At 41.1% G+C, this 17,224-nt stretch overlaps 2 protein-coding genes and 1 non-coding gene across 3 annotated transcripts; 1 reads left to right on the forward strand and 2 right to left on the reverse strand.

The window, feature by feature from the left end:
* Nucleotides 1-11: 11 nt before the first annotated feature.
* Nucleotides 12-10,108, forward strand: LOC101471358 (uncharacterized). Its single transcript, XM_004549156.4, has 5 exons — nucleotides 12-61; nucleotides 7,805-7,902; nucleotides 8,652-8,720; nucleotides 8,823-8,946; nucleotides 9,712-10,108. Exons 1-5 carry the CDS (start codon nucleotides 27-29, stop codon nucleotides 9,911-9,913), a joined length of 528 nt encoding a protein of 175 aa, XP_004549213.3. The 5' UTR covers nucleotides 12-26; the 3' UTR covers nucleotides 9,914-10,108.
* A 44-nt stretch (nucleotides 10,109-10,152) lies between these two features.
* Nucleotides 10,153-17,022, reverse strand: pabpc1b (poly A binding protein, cytoplasmic 1 b). The gene is made up of 14 exons (XM_004549157.6): nucleotides 16,259-17,022; nucleotides 14,705-14,898; nucleotides 13,801-13,916; nucleotides 13,417-13,556; nucleotides 13,203-13,297; nucleotides 12,971-13,108; nucleotides 12,633-12,728; nucleotides 12,147-12,513; nucleotides 11,601-11,711; nucleotides 11,339-11,484; nucleotides 11,139-11,223; nucleotides 10,880-11,010; nucleotides 10,665-10,757; nucleotides 10,153-10,551 (listed from the first exon to the last, which is right to left on the reverse strand). The coding sequence occupies exons 1-13, from the start codon at nucleotides 16,449-16,451 to the stop codon at nucleotides 10,665-10,667; spliced, it is 1,905 nt and encodes a 634-aa protein (XP_004549214.1). The 5' UTR covers nucleotides 16,452-17,022; the 3' UTR covers nucleotides 10,153-10,551.
* Nucleotides 12,801-12,937, reverse strand: LOC111501619 (small nucleolar RNA SNORA5). The gene has a single exon (XR_002721587.1). It is a non-coding gene; the product is annotated as a small nucleolar RNA SNORA5 (small nucleolar RNA).
* Nucleotides 17,023-17,224: the final 202 nt, after the last annotated feature.

Raw genomic sequence — 17,224 nt, forward strand, 5'->3', positions numbered from 1 at the left:
GTATCCTGTTTCATCTACACTGTGAAATGCATTTACAGTCAGGCTGTACACGTTTTCTAATGTGTGTTTGTAAGCTGGTATTCTTTTAATTTTATTGCACCTGTTCATTGTTACACGGACTGTGTTTTTAATGGGCTAATTTCCTCCCCCCCCCCACCTGTGTTTGCTTGTTTTTGTGGAGTATTTCCTCATCTTAGCTGAGGATCCAAGGATGCAGGAAGCTTTACTTCCTGGGATAGTAATAACACTCTGACCTTAAGTTGTTATAATATTATCTTTGCATTCAGATTGTAATACAAGCGCACAAAATATTCTACAGCTAGGAAACACTTTTTTTCTTTTTTTTTGTTTAGCTCTGATTTAGCTTTATGATGAAATCCTACCAGAAATAATAAACCAGCTTCTAGGTTATTATAGCTAGTATGGTAAGCTAAACTAAAAAGTGAAGCTACATGTAAAAAAAAAAAAAAAAGTTAAATAAAAGGAAAAAAACTGGACATTTAAAGAAAAAAATTAAAGCTAACTAAAGCGGTTTTGTAAACTTGAAAAGCCAACTAAAGTTGAATAAAAATAGAGAAAATGTTAGTAGTTCTTCTTTTTGTTAATTTGATCAAATTAAATTAAAGTAAAACAAAAAACGTAATAGATGTGGCTCAGGTGATCGAGCAGGTCGTCTACGGGTTTGTGGATCGACAGTATCCTTGGGCAACTGTCATGAGAATTCCAATGTTTTCTGGAGGACGTGAAGGCAACAGTGGAAAATCAGAAAATATCAAGCCAAGAAATCTGAGCCTCCTCTGTTCTCCTCTGGCTCCAACAGAGAACAACTACAGTGCGGGTTTACAGCTCCAACTCTGCTGAAGCATGTGATTAAAACTTGGATCAGACTAACTCAGTTTACTCGATAAGAGGTGGAAAAAAATGATGATCTTACTTTGAAATACTGAAACATAATGCAACTTTGTACTACCTTAACTCTGAGCTGGAGTGAGGGTGAGACCACCAACCTAGAGCAGAACAAAGACTTGAAGAGGAAATGGGACCTCCTCTTGTGCCTCCTAAATATTTTTTAGGACTTTGTGGGTCTTGTGTCATTTTTCATTCTTTCTGCGGTCTGCGATGAAGCCAGAGAAGTCCAAAGGAGGAACTAGTCCTCCCTCACTTTTTTTGTTAAACTGAATCTGCATTAAGTCAAAGATTGAACCTCATCTGTTTCCACTAAAAAGCCCATTTTAAACAAATTAGAGCCCAGTGAGAAACTGGAAATCGCACAAAGGACAAGAAAAACCGTCAGAAATAGTGTTTACTGCAGAGTCTGCAAACAGCTGAAGGATTTCTGCAGATGCGCACTTTATAACTGTGAATGAGTGTGTGCCTGACTAGTGCATGCTTTTATTTCCCGACCCCAGTTCATAACTTCAAGGTCCATGGCTTATGTTCACTTCCTCTGACATTTGTCTGTTGATCCTGTTCTCCAGTTTTCTAATGGGATCTTGTGTCAGCATGGACTGAACTCCACGATGGATACAACTTTGATGATGGAGGTTTCAAGATTAGGTCCAAGCAAAGCTGCTACGGGTGATCCTCTGACCTAAATACTGAGCATTCTCACTCTTTTTTTTCCTTCTTAAATATTCAGTTTGTCTCATTGTTTGCTATATTACAATTATTATCATTTACAGACATCCTGAGCATGTGCTGTTCCCTCTAAAGAGACCTGTGAAATTTCTGGTTTTAGAAACACCGCAGACATGCAGGAAATTTAAGTAACTTCTGAAACAAGCTGTTTTAGCATCTCTCGCTTTCTTCTGATTGGCTGCCACTCATAAACAAAGGGTTTGAGCAGCAGGTTGGTGGGGCTTCTGTGCTTACAACTGTGCATCTGATGATTATAGACATCACACAGAGACAAGAATAAAAAAAGAAACTGGCAGAAAATGAGTGTTTACAGCTGTCAGAGCCAATCCCTGTAATGGACTGGCAACTTGTCTATTTCAGTATCTATCTGCACTTACATTTCAAGCCATTACACATTTAAATTTTTGTGATTACAGCTTGTAGTAGCTCATGAAAATACAAAATCTGGTAGCGCAAACTAGTAGAATAATTATTAGAATGTATTTAATTTTGTTTTGGGGGATGCAGTGCATCTAGAAAGTATTCACAGCACTTTTCTTGTTCCACATTTTGTCATGTTACAACTTTATTCCAATGTGCATTAAATTCATTTGTACCTCAAAATTCCATGAAAAACTTTGTTTAAAATTCTTGAAACTTTATTGAATATAAAGAACAAAAGTTTAACATGTACCTAAGTATTCACAGCCTTTGTCATGACACTCAGACTTGAAGTGAGGTGTATCCTGTTTCAACTTACAATCCGTCATTGTTCCTATAGCTTAACTGGAGTCCTGTGATGATTTCAGTTAATTGGATGTGATTTGGAAAGGCACACACTTGTATATACGAGGTCCCATAGTTGACAGTACAGGTCAGCGCACAAACCAAGCCATGAAGTCCAACAAATTGTTTTTAGATCTCGGAGACAGGATTGTACCGAGGCGCAGATCTGGGGAAGGGTACAAAAAAATTCTGCAGGATTGAAAGTCCCAATGAACACAGTGGCCTCCTCCATCACCCATAAATGGAAGAAATTTGGAGCCAACAGGTCTCTTCTTAGAGCTAGCCTTTAGTCAGGTGACCAAGAACTTGACGGTTACACTGACAGAGCTCCAGCTGCTCTCTGGTGAGATGCGAAGCATAGGGTCATCATTTCTCCAGCACTTCATTAATCAGGCCTGTATGGTAGAACAGCCAGGTGGAAGCCACTCCTCAGTAACAGGCCCATTACAGCCTCTCTGGAGTTTGTCATAAGACACCTGAAGGAATCTCAGACCACGAGAAATAAAACCCTCTGGTCTAATGAAACAAAGATTGAACTCTTTGGCCTGAATACCAAGGAAACCAGGCATCGCTCATCACCTGGCCAATACCATCCCTACAGTAAAGCATGGTGGTGGCACCATCATGCTGTGGGGACAGTTTTCAACAGGAGGGACTGGGAGACTAGTTAGGGTCAAGGGAAAGATGAATGCAGCTATGTAAATAGACATCCTTTATGATAAACTGCTGCACAGCACTCTGGACTTCAGACTGAGACGAAGGTTCATCTTCCAGCAGGACAATGACCCTAAGCACATAGCCAAGATAACAAAGGAGCGCCTTCAGGACCACTCTGCGAATGTCCTTGTGTATGCAAGCCAGGATCCCACACTTGAACCCAATTGAACAGCTCAGTGCACAGATGTCTTCAGAAAAGGAGCTACAGCTGTTGTATTCCTAATATCAAGCTGCTCTTGAGCTAGAGACATAGTCAGAAGTGGGCAAAGAAGAAAAAGGAACTGGATTGTTGCTCATTGGTCCAAAGTTCTCTTCAGGTGAAAGTAAATTTTGCATTTCGTTTTGAAGTCAAAGTCCTGGAGTCTGGAAGGAGAGTGGAAAGCCACAGAATCCAATGTGTTTGAAGTCCAGGGTGAAGTTTCTGCAGGCTGTGATGAGTTGGCATGCCATGTCATCTGCTGCTGTTGGAGGTGGTTAGCCACTGTGTTTTATCAAGTCCAGAGTCAATGCAGCGTCCACTGAGAGATTTTAGAGCACTTCATGCTTCCATCTGTGGACAGGCTTTATGGAGGTGCAGGTTTCCTGTTCCAGGAGGAATAAGTACCAGCCCACGGTACCAAAACTAGCATGTTTTTCTCACCGTGTTATTACCGCCGGGTCGCCTAATCTGAACCTCACAGAGAGTCTGGGGGAAACATGAAAACAGCCTGGCCTCAGCAGCGCCAAAACCCGATCACCTCCGTGTTACACCACCCTGATGCAGTAATTCTTGCTAATAGAGCCACAGTCAAGTACTGAGTATATAAATTAACTGGATGAAATATTCTAACAATCTGAGACACTGGATTTCTGTTTTTCATGAGCTATAAGCCATAACCATCACAACTAAAACAAAAAACTTCATATGTTTCACTTTAGATATAATGACAATAACATAAATGAAAGTTTTCCTTTCAGGCATAACTTAACAGCATTAAGATGCTCTTGTATATAGCTCTTCCACAATCGGGTACAACATTTAAAAAGTTGATAGCAGTACATCAGTTTTGTCTATTTTAATATAAGAGGGCAGCTTAGTACATGATTCACTTTAGCAGCAGCTGCTTTACTGAATGTTATTACAGCTCTGAGTACGTTAGTGCTTCTTTCCCGCTGAGTTGAGCGCGTAATGCAATCAATCATTTTTATGGATGAGCGAGAGCCTCAGGGGGTCAAAGCTTAAAGGAAAGACAGAATCAGGACACTTTTTCTTTTTTCATGCTGACATCTTTTCGAGTAAATGCCTCCATTGTTCACGTCGTAGCTCTGCTGAACTACTTTATTCCTGCTGCACACACTTTAATGTCAAGTGATGCATCCTCACGTCGATTGCATACCACAAAGCAGATGGTTCTGTGTCTGGAGCACTTTTTAGAGACGCAAACAGCTTAAGCCAATAGGACAGTGCAGGCCTGGACACAGAGAATAAATGCTGGGTTGCAAACATGGTGCATGTTTCCACATCTGGTTTTGATCAAAGCTTTACGGTCATAATCTCATTTTTAAAACTCCACTGCAGACTTTTCCCACCAGATGAATAGAGGCTCACGATACATTTGTACAAGGTTTATTAAACAGCTCGTGTTGTTTATGCTCCCTGCTCACATATTTCTATCCAAACACATGTATGAGATTGTTTATTACTGGCTGGGGTGGGAAGCAGTCGGGAATTAATCATTTTACAGCAGCTATAAAGATAGATTGGAGGCAATAACACCCTGCTGGATGTAAGCCAAAGGTAGAAGGTTTACATTCACATGAATGAGTGTAATCCATGACAGTGCTTCCTAAAGAACAGCTGAATGAGGCAGCTTGAAATATTTTTTTTCCCACTTAATAAAAAAAATGTTCTGCTTAGTAATTAATTAGAGTAATTAAAGATGAACAAATTCAAAAAGGGTGATATTTTGTGTTATACAGCATGAAGTTAGCATGCTAACATTTGGTGTTATTTTATTTTGCAGGTACCGTTATGGTCAAAAGTTCTTACATCCACTCATCATGGTCATTTCAAATTTCATGGTAATTTTAGCTTTTAGTGATTTATTGAACTGTTCTTTATCCGGGGTGGAATGATTGTACAGCATAAATCTTTGATGACTTTAAAAGACAATGGCTGAGTGTTACTTAATTCACTTTGGATCTTCTCCAATCCACATGGGGTCGAAAGTATAAATACAGACTTATAAGTGTTTATAATCGGTTAGATGTCCCTCAGCACGATGCACGGCAGCCAGATAGTTTTGGTAGGCATGAGCAAGCCTCTGGTATAGTTCTGGCTGAATATTTGACCACTCTTCTTGGCAGAAAGTTAATTTCCTGGTATGAAACCAGCTCTGACGTGTAGTACACAAAGTTTCAATAGGGTTGAGGTTTATGCTTTGGGAAGACCATTCCTAAAGCTTAATGTTAGCCAGCTTTATCCATTCCCAAACCAATTTTGATGTGTTTGGGATCATTGCTCTGTTGTAAAAGCCAACCGTGTCCAGGTTTCAGGTGTTGATTTGAGGGGAAGTTGAAGAGTAGTCCTCCTCCATCGTTATTCTTTGCGCAATGTAACAGTACTGGTAACAAAACAACCCCAAAGCATGATGCTACCACCAAGCTGCTTGACAGCTTGTATAGTTTAGTGTTCTTAGGTTTCAAAGCTTTACATTTACTCTTCCAAACATACCTCTTGTCATTGTGGACAAATAGCACAATCTTTGTCTCATCTAACTATAAAGCTATCCTCCAGAAAGCATTTGGCTCGTCCATGTGGGCAGCAGCAAATTTTAGTTGAGGTTAAAGGTGTTGATTTTATGGCAACACTTCTTATTCGGTCAGCAATCTCTCAGTCCATGGAGACTTAAAACTGGCAGCAGTTCATGACAGGCTTGAGCCTTAGTAGTTCCTGGGTTGTTCCAGAACATCTTAACCAATTTCCTCTCATTTGAGGGTGACAGTATGAGTCTTCTCCAAACCTTGTAAGAGTGGTGCCACGTTCAAATAACTTGTATTTATGTTTAGAAATGGCTTGAAGAGACCTTCCCAACTAGTGTAAATCTACAATTCCCTTTCTTAGATCTTCACTGAGTTCCTGAAAACAGGAGCACAACACTGCCATCAAGCCTATGATAATCCATTGCCATATATGTTGATGTTAATGTCACCAAAAGTCTTCTCAGAGATGGCCTTGCTGTCGTAATGCTGACGCTGTTAGTTATGATCAAGTGTTTTCTTCAATCAGCGTGATAAGATGCACAGTCATGTGTTTACTGAGTTCCTTGGACTTTCCCATTGTTCTGAGTATAGGTTTATCTAAAGACCTTGCAATAATTAAACGTTTTTATGATGTCAAAAAGAAACTACCAGTTGTTCTCTAATGAAAGGTTAAATGTAAAGTTAAAAGCCCCAAATTACAATAACGTCCATGCCTCTGATCAGTGGATCAGTGGATGTGAAGCCAAAAAGTAACTCAGACCTCCATTCTTCGTACTGGCCACCAGGGGGCGATAGCTGTGATGGCAAAAAAACAAACAAAAAAAGCCAAAAACAATTTCCATTCCTGAAGACGTCTGAGAGAAACTAGCTCTCAAACATGATCTCCGTTAACATGTTGCTGTTGACTTTGTGGTTTCTGGGACTCATTTTATTATTATAAAATATTAGGACATTTAAAAAACAGAAACGAAGCTTTTTTCAGAGAGCAGAATTATTCAGACACAGTGACCTGCCCCTTGATCATTACATCCAGTTTTGAAACACCAATGACAAAAAGACTCATCATAAGGCTTCAAACCGGGACTAAATTAACTAATGGATGACATCACGACAGCTGCGTCCATCTTTTATACCACCTATGCTTCTTAAAAGGCAAAGCTATATTATTTCACCCATTGTTCGCTGGTTTCATGTCACCAGGTCGTCTCTAGTTGCTTCCTGTAACTGTTTTACTTTTCAAAGATGAACATAAAATAACAAAACCCGGGACGGTAGAAACTTGTGCTTCAGTATGTGGCTTACATATTACTACACCATGGATTTTCAATAGTTCTTCATCTGCTTTAGTTTGGTGCCACCCCAGTCCAAAAATCATAGAAAGGCTCCTGGCTTAGGGAACTATAGAAACAGAATATACAAATGGCAAGATTTTTGATTTAACCTCTGTGAACCACACATGGATTTATTGAATTTATCCAATAAGATGATTTGATCTGGACCAAAGTGGTCTTTCTTTAGAGAACTCCATAGTTTACCAAAGAGTCCAGTGCTTTGTACACACACTGAAGAACACATCAATAAACTAATCAGTCATAAGAACTCAGTTTACTCAATATACTCCTGAGCTTTCACAATGTGTGCACATCTTACTGAGAAATGAACACAGAAGCACAACACTGACATCAACCCTGATTTTATAATCACACGTATCACATCTGTTAAAGATGATGTCACCAAAAGTTCCCCCAACCTCACTGGCCTCACTGTGGTAACCTTGATACTGTTCTTGATGATTAAATATTTTTGCCTAATCATCATGATAAGAGCCACACTCATGTTGGCTGTTGGACTTTGCTTGGGTTTGCCCAGCTGGCAGACAGAGCAGCAAGGTTCAGCATCCAGTAATGTTTTTTTTCTTTCTTTCTTTGTCTCATCCAATCAGATCTCCGTCTGACAGGAATGCATCATCACCCTGGGCTATAAGAAGTGTAAGAGTCCTGAGTAAAGCCACCATCTGGTCCACATTCTCCTGCAGCACAGGTGAGTCTGATTTATTTTCTAATAGGTTTGAATTAAAACCTTTTCTCTCCTTTCCCCCAAAAAGCCTTAAATTGTTTATATTTTCTGAGACTTGCTGTAAAAGTGCACCTCGTAGTATGTGAAATGTCAGCATTTAACAGTGACGTGAGGCAGAGCTCAGAGGCAGCAAAAGTTTATTTAAAGACAGGCATTAAATAAGCCAACTCCTACAAACATTTACTATGCTACTTAAATGCAATAATAGAGCAGAACGTAATATAAATGCTGGAAATGTAAAGAAAATGACTTTTAAAAGTACTCTCATGTGTAGGATTGATCCTTAAAGTTATATTTTTACATAAAAATTCTGGAAGAGGCACTTTTTATGTGCTTTAAGTAAATTATAGCATTTCTTTTGCTAGTTAACAACCAAAGAAGCAAGAAGCTCATTAAAAATAAACAAAAAAAACCTCATTCCAGTTTCTACCCAGGTTGAGCTTCAAGGCTTAATTTTCTCTGTGATAAATTATTTCAAAGGTTTAGAGTATATAAGCTATAATCACTGACTGCTGAAGTTTGAAAAAATACACAAAACATTGATTCTGTTTCCATGTGACAACAAGTCAAACCAGGATTCCTAGACAATAACTTTGTCATTGACTCACCTGATTAAACATGGTGTGGATTTTGTGGGTGACTTCAGGCAAATACTGCTTTTTAACATCTAACGCCTCAAGCGCACTGCTCACCAAACGTCATGTGTTGTGCAGGTGTAATCCAGTCAGCAGTCATGAAATTCTCCCTCATTGTCGCCGTTGTCGTGCTCGCCCTGGCACAAGGTATGACCAGATTTTGACATTTTTGTTAAATATCTATCGGGGAAGGTGGGAAGTTTAAAAACAAACAAAACACTTTATTTCATTTCTGTTTTTTTCCAACAGGAAGCTTTGCACAGGAAGCCTTAAATCTTGACAACCTCAGTCAGTACTTTGAGGACCTGAAGAACAAAATGCCTCAAGACCTGAGTGAGATCATCCGCAACCCAGATCTGGTCAACCAGGCTCGGTGAGTAACCAACTATCTGCAAAACGTCTTCACACGCATGTAGACGTGTTCAGAATGATTAAAACTGGACTTTGTCCACTGTTAAATAACCAGCCAACAGCTCCTCTGTGCCTCTCAGTGATAACGTAATCATGCAAGGCAGACCAGACCCACACAGTAACCCTGAGCACTGCGTGTGTGATAGAGATGTTCTTATCTCTGTGTTTTTACTAGCTGCGATAAGTGCAGGGAAGCTTATTGTAATAATAGACTAGTTACTGTATTTATTTACAATTACTTGGCATTTTTTTTGCATATATATAAATGAAATAGTCATTAATATGTGATCATATAAACCAAGCAGTTTGTAATTATGATTATCAAGCACTTTTTAAATAAAATAAGATTTATTTATATATCGCCAAGATGCTTTATACTATAAGGTAAGGACCCTACAATAATAAAGAGAAAACCTCAACAATCAGATGATCCCTCTATGAGCAAGCACTTGGCAACAGTGGGAAGGAAAAACTCCCTTTTAATAGGAAGTAATCCCCAACAGAACCAGGCTCAGAGGGTCAGCCATCCTCCGTGACTACTGTGATTAATATGCAGTACATGTAGCTGAAATATGAGTATTTCTACCACTCATACTTTACATGTATTTATACCTAGATTGTCAATAAATGAGAGGTGTGAGCATGTAAAGAAGCCTGCCAGTAAACATGGCCAGTGGTGCGTTTCTGATTTCTAAATGTAACAGTGAGTCATTTTCTACCCTAACAGGACTTTCTTGGAGGAGAGGAAAGCCCAGCTGGAGCCTCTGGCCATTCAGATCCAGGAACAACTGAGGGCCGCTTCCACCAACGTGGAGGAGCAGCTCAAACCTCTGGCCACCCAGTTGCAGCCCATGTTTGAGAACCTCCAGAAGCAGGTGGAGGCTATGGTCCAGACAATGAGAGATCAGGCCGCTGCCATCGGCAACTAAATGAAAACGATCAGCTTCTCTAGCAGACGTGCCACCACATCACCATCTTTTGTCGTGGACTGAATTCATACAGCTGCTCGTGTTGGATGGCTGACTTGACATCAGGGAGCCTAAAAATGTGTTTCAGTGCTTGTTAATGTTTGACTGTTCCTCCTGTCACAAAAGCATAAATAAAGAAAAAGACTTGAAACACAACTTCTGTGGTGGTTTCATAATGTGAACTAGTGATGCCTCAGATCGAGCATGTAACAGATGTGTTTTATTATTCGTTTTATTCAAGCAAGCAAAGGTCAGGGGAAAATTGACAACAACAGGTCCAAACATTCAAAAAAGAAATTGATAAAATGGCAGAAAGGAATGCTTTCAATCTTTTGTTCCACAGAATTCTCCTTTAAAACCCCTCAAAACTGAGCATTTTTTATTTGAACTTTTTCCCTTTTTTTCCCCCCCATCTTTCATTCAACAAACCAGACCTGATGTTTCTGTTCATTGTAGGCCGGGCTGGAGATTTGTTTTCATTGTTATTTTTTTTAATATATTATTTATTTTCTTTTTACTTTGTTTTGTGTGTTTTTCAACTTTTTCCACTGTGAAATTCTTTTGTCCATCGGTGAAGCTGGTCTCAAGGTTCCACACTCCTGCGGGAAAAAAAAAAAAAAAAAAAGATGTGACGTTTTCTATTTACAAGAGACTCTAAAATGAAATGAAAGCACTAGCCTCTCCTTGTTACAGCAGCTCTGAAAAGTCATACCTAAACACTTGGGACACCAGCTGAATTGGTCACTGTCTTCTGGGCGGCTTCCTTGGCCTGATGAGCCTGCAGTACAGCCACAGCCTCATCCACCTAAACACAGCAGGTCACCTAATGTTAGCAACAGCGAGCACTCTGCTCTCCTTTTTAAGAGGAAGACTCTTAAAATAATTAACGGCCTGACATTGTTGATAATAACTTGCGTAAGTACTGACCTTTGAGCGGAGAGACTCTGGGGACTCCAGCATGTGGAGCAGCTCTGAGTTGTCGATCTCCAGCAGCATGCCTGTGATCTTGCCTGCCAGGCTGGGGTGCATGTTCTGGATCAGTGGAAACAGACGCTCACCTATTGGAGGGACACATAAGAGATTTAAAGACAGGATGAACAAAGAAAGGCCGTGCCTGTACTCAGTACTACTGCTATAGATAGGCTAAGGCTACATTTAGTCATGGAGAGCTGCTACTAAACCTTACCCAGCATCTGCTTCTGCTCCTGAGGAGGAGCAGCAGCCAGCATTGAGGCAGTCAGAGGCTCCTGTCCCTGGACGTGGACTGCAGGCTTTGGGAAGATTGGAAATTTAAAAAAAAAAAAAAAATTTATGTACATCCCAGTTTTTCCTCAGTTGTAGGGCAGAAAAAAAAAGCCATTAGTTCTAGATAATGAGCATTCCTACCTGCTGCATGTTAACTTGTGGCTGAGTGTTCATGTGCTGTTGGGTATTGCGAACTCCTGCTGCATACTTGTACTGAGGTACTCCACGCACGGGGGTAGCTGCTGCGGCAGCTGCAGTGGCTGGTCGGGGGCCCATGGTCTGAGTGGCTGAAGGGGGGAAAAAAGAAAAAGAAAAAACAAAAAGGATGAGCATGAAATATAATAACTAACAAGCAGAAGAGTTACAGGACACAACTGTGTGTGGACAGTGTCAGTGGACTGACCGACTCGCTGGGTGGTCATCATGCGGGGCACCTGGGAGGAAGGCCGCACTGTGCTGAAGGTTTGAGGGCGAGGGCCTGAGGGACGTATTCCACCCGACATGTTCTGGAAGTCTATGGACAAATAAAATCAAACTGCTATTAATATCCCATTTATAGTTCATTAGTTAAATTCATTCAAGCCCAACACACACTCCAGAAGGTGCATTTGAATATTTTAGCAGCACAAACATCTCATTCTCATTTCAGCTCCTTTTCATACTTGTTCTGCTTTCTGACCAGATAAAGTGAAAAGTATGTAAATGAAAACAGCTTTATTGGGAATTTGACTATATTAAGAAACAGTGCTGTCTCTGAACATCTCTAAATGAGCCGTTCAACTGAAGTAGACTATGGACACAAAACGCAGGTGGTCTGCTGATTTTTGCATAATTGGTGAAAATAATAGACAATCTGTATTTTACAAAATAACATATCTTTCAAGTCTCTTTTAAAACAAGAATAAATATCAACACAAATATTACAAAAGGACAACCTCTGAATACTCACGCTGTGGTCGAACATTTTGGGTGGTCCAGCGTGGGCTCGGGCGGAGCTGGGCCATCTGGCCAGCAGCTGGGTAGTAAGCGGCACGGTTCTGGGCCTGGGGGATGGCTGCCATGAAGTAGCCGGACGGCGGGGCGGCCTGGTACGGGTTAATGACTGGATTTGGCACTGCGCGCACACTGGCCATGCGCTGCATGTACTGGTTGGTCAGGTGGGCTTGACGCTCCTCTTTCCTCTGGGCCAGGGCCACGTACAGCGGCTTGGTGGCTACGATACGTCCGTTCATTTCTGTCACAGCTTTGGTGGCCTCCTCTGGGGACGAGAAGCAGACAAAGCCAAAGCCTTTACTGCGCCCTCCTTCCATCATCACCTGAGAGAGAAGAGAAAAGGCATTTATAAATACTACATAGTCACCAACTGCCAGTATCATAATAGAGAGCATTAAAAGATCATTAGTGCCAGCTCATAAAATTCTATTATCGGTCATACCTTGGCACTGGTTATGGTGCCGAATGGCGAAAACTCCTTCCTCAGACGTTCGTCGTCTATTCCATCGTCAAGGTTCTTCACATACAAATTAACACCCTGCAAATAACCAAAAGTAATCTTGTAACTTCTTATAAACACTACATATACAAAGTGATCTCCAGCAGATGTTTTTGTCTGCAGCACATTTTTATCCCCAGGATCCACGGTGAAGGAAAGTGGGGCCCATGAACTACAGTGTCACTGTTGCAGCCATTTTGGCCAGTGCAGCCCACCAAAGAGGGAGCACTGAATTTGACAAAGCTGCGGTCTCTGGGCAGACTTGTCAAGAAGAAACGAACCTGGTAGCGAGTCATGCGGTCTTGCTTCATCTGCTCAAATTTGCGCTTCAGCTCAGTCTGTCGCTCCACCTTCTTCTGGGCGCGGCCGACATACATAAGCTTGCCGTTCATCTCCTTCCCGTTCATCTCATCCACCGCCTGAAGAAAGCATGAAATCGGGTCAAGTTTGTGAACATTTTCTGGCGGATACGATGTTTACTTTTTTTGTTGAAAGAAATTAAACGTGGCTCACCTTTTGGGCATCCTCGTGTCTTTCAAAGCTAACGAACCCAAACCCTCGAGACTTTCCATTTTCGTCCGTCATGACCCGGATACTCATGGCATTACCTAAGAAACAAAAAAACCTTATTGCCTTCCTTTTTTTTTTTTTTTTTTTTTTAAAATACCTCTTTATGCCAACACTGGAGCAGCTGAAACCATTTTAAAGTTGGGACACGCCGACTTACCATATTTACTGAAGAGCTCCCTCAGCTTCTCATCGTCCATCTCATCGCCAAAGTTTTTAATGTAGACATTTGTAAACTCCTTGGCTCGGGCACCCAACTCAGCCTCGCGCTCTTTGCGAGATTTGAAGCGGCCCACAAACCTGCATTAAAAGGATATTTTAAAACTTACAAGCGCATTCATTATGGGGGACAGTAAAAATTAGTACAGTTTAATTACTGCATAACTGTTATGACTTATTTGTATATTACAGCTATACACTTTTATCACAAACAAACTTCATCAACATTGCACTGAAACATCCAACACTGTTGGTTAACATGACTCAGCAGCTTTCAGAAATTATACATCCAAACACCTGGAAGCCAGTGAATACATTCACTTACACTTTCCGATCATTGAGCAGCATGCCATTCATTTTCTCAATGGCTCGTTCAGCCGCCTCCTGAGTCTCAAAATGCACAAACCCGTAGCCTTTAGAGCCATTCTCGTCACAAACCACCTTACAGGAAGAGAACACATGCAGCTTTTAAAAACACACACAGACACAAACATGCAGCAACAAGTATACTTAACCTGAACAGTCTGTAGGATCACACTCACATTAAAACATTGTTATTATTATATGGTCATGTTATTGTATATGAATGTTTATATTGTTTATATTGTTATTGGTTGTGTATATTTGTGTGGAAATATTCTATGTACATATATTGTTTAAAATTCAGATCAGATGCCTAACTGCATTTTATTATTTTGAGTTGTGCATTTTTCCAGCGATGATACGTTGAATCTAACCTGTCTCACTGTTACCTTTTCTAATATTTCTGGCTTTGCAGCCAGTTTTATCACGAAAAGTATACCCTGAAAAACAACCTGCATATTATGATTTGTAATAAACCAATTAGAAAATCTAAACACGGTCTAATGAATGAATGTAAATCTTTCTCTGGATCCAGTGTGTCACTTTACATCCAAACTGACTGGTTCAGGGATGCAAACCCTCTCCTCCTTATAATCTGTTTTTCTCTACATCTCCACATTACTATGTTGCAGCTACAGATCCAAATTGACGCGTTTTTCCATCTTTCGTGACGTGAGGAGTGAGTATTCCGGTGTCAGCAGAAAAGGTGAAAAAATGTGTTAATGGGAGAATGCTTTTCACAACTCTGTAGCACATAGTCTCTAGTAGAGCTCTTGCATGCGAATACAATCATACGACCTGCTGAGCCACCTCCACTTTCAGGTTACCTGTAACAAAAGGGAGAGAAAGGGGCAGAAAAGCTTTACCTTGCAGGACAGGATGTTGCCAAAAGCGGAGAAGGTGTCATAAAGAGCCTTGTTGTCAATGGACTTGTCAAGATTCTTGATGAAGATGTTTCCCACGCCGCTTTTTCTCAGTGATGGATCACGCTGCGACCACATGATGCGTACAGGCTGCCCCTTTATCACGTCAAAGTTCATGGTGTCCAGTGCACGCTCAGCTGAAGAGAGACGGAGAAGGGGGGGGGGGGTTAAAAGAAATGATTAGGTCTGAGTCATCCATGTGTTTGGGTGTGATAGCAACCAGCTGATATGCAGGTTAGTCTTGAGAGGGGGGGGGTTGTGAAAAGCTGTTTAGCAAACCAATGTGAGAAATCTTGATTTACAAGATTTTTTTCCCCTGAGCCATTTCAAAGAAATGAAAGCAGCATTAATTCTGTAAAGGTGTTAAGGCGCATTAGCATGTGTTAGTCCTCCTTTCAGGTATCATCCCCCAGGGCAACTTCACAGTAGGTGCTTTAATTGACTTCCTTCAGTTCAAACTGGTCCTTCTGGTCACAAGTACATCAGCATATGTACATTAGTAACCTCTTGCGTTCTCCCCACTGAGAGCAGCACAGCAAATATTACATCCTGTGCATTAATTGGGGCTAACCTTAGTTCATCTGCACCTTAATCTCAATATTAAACCCCTCTGGTGAATCTAGATGCTGTCAAGCATCCCCACTAGTTTCCCCAAACTTAGACAAATAAACCTGAAGGCATTGCTGTACATATGCATTTCAACTGGCAACAACTTTAAAATCAGAAAACATCCTACAAATAAAGTGTGTGTGTGTGTGTGTGTGGGGGGGGGGGGGGGGGGGGGGGGGGGGGGGAACACAAGTGGAGTCAAACCATTAGGTAAATATGAGATGATGGAACAACATCTGAACAAACTGAAACATGGTCAAAATTCTGGCCATCGCTGTTGAAGATTAGAAACATACTCAAGAGTCCCTTTTCTCTTTGCTCAAACAGTGTTAGGCAGAAAACGTTTATAGAGGTGGATGGAGGCAGATTTGTGGCCTCTAGACAGAAAAGCATTTTGCAAAAAAAAAAAAAAAAAAAAAAAAAAAAAAACTTGTTTGAAAGTCAGCACTCTTATTTTTCCCTTCCTTTAAGCCTGAGATCTGTGGACTCATTGGTTTAATTTAGCACTTTGTGATTTTTGTCTTGAAAGGTTCTATACAAATAAAATTTTACTTACTTATTTTTCCCTGATGCTGATAAATGTTTACACCACCACTTCTAAACTGTTGTCTAATCGTTTTAAGGGTAAGAGTTGGGGTGTTGTCCGCACAGAAGGGAGATAAAAGTGGACCAAGTATTCGCTCGGCAGCCTGCAGCAATGCTACATTACTGGGGAGGGCTGGGCGGACTCGGTGCTGCTACGCCACTGCTGGGAGGTTCACATGAGGAGACCCTACCTACAACATGTCGGCCGCAGTCACGTGTAGTAGGAATAGGCTAGCTCTCACTTGTCACTGATTTCTTATAAAGCACATTTTCTCAAATGTTATATTTAAATAAATTACTTACCGTCCGCCGGTTGCTGGAAGTTTACATAGGCGTATCCCAAGGAACGCCGGGTGATCATGTCCCTACAGACCCGGATAGAGAGGATTGCTCCGGCTGGGCTGAATTTCTCGTACAGCATGGCCTCGGTCACATCTTGATGCAGATCTCCGACGTACAGGGAGGCCATGGGGTAACTGGGAGCACTGGGGTTCATTTTCCCGTGGCTGTGGAGGCTAGTAGAATAATCGTACGAAGCTATATGTTCTTAAAGAAAAAGTTTGCGACGATGAGCCAATACCTCGGTTGTCCAACGGTCGCTAGCGTCACGTCGGTTCGGGGCAGAACGTGATACAACCGTTGACTAGTCAAGTCAGTTGCAGTGTTTTCGGGTAAAAGAATTTATAAGACGGAGATGCTAAAATGGCAAAACGTCGACTTCTTATTGGCTTAAAACTGTCATTCAAACCTGACATGCAGAAATAAAAGCAAATATAGCGGTACTTGGCCTCGCTACGGAATCAGTAACACGTCGACTAAAAAAATTCGATACGTTAGGCAGCCCCTGCTTGTACGTTACCGTCCAGTCCTCGAATGTCTCCTCCAGCTTCACCGACTTGTTACAAAAAGAAAAGTAAACGAAAAAAAAAAAAGATTTTTTGGCGTTTTTTATGTTTTAAATTTTTTTTGTATTTTTATTTTTTTATAGAATGTGTGCCGAGCGAGCTCAGGAGCACACACGCACTCACACAGCACTGACAGCCGGGGTTGAGGGGGAGGAAGTCCTCGGGAAGTTGTCTGATATATACTACTGGGCGCGTCACCGAAATGGACCAATCATTGTTTGGCGAGAGAGAAAGAAAAAAAAAAGATAACAAAGGGGCGTTGACCACTACTCTAGGCGTGATGATGAAATCATGAAAAACGTTTTGTTAAATCCTCAAAATGCCTGATTGTGCCCACCAGAAAGCTCTCTTGTTAAGTGATGAT

The sequence above is a fragment of the Maylandia zebra genome, linkage group LG22 (genome assembly GCF_041146795.1).
Source record: "Maylandia zebra isolate NMK-2024a linkage group LG22, Mzebra_GT3a, whole genome shotgun sequence".
NCBI classification, from domain to species: Eukaryota; Metazoa; Chordata; class Actinopteri; order Cichliformes; family Cichlidae; genus Maylandia; species Maylandia zebra.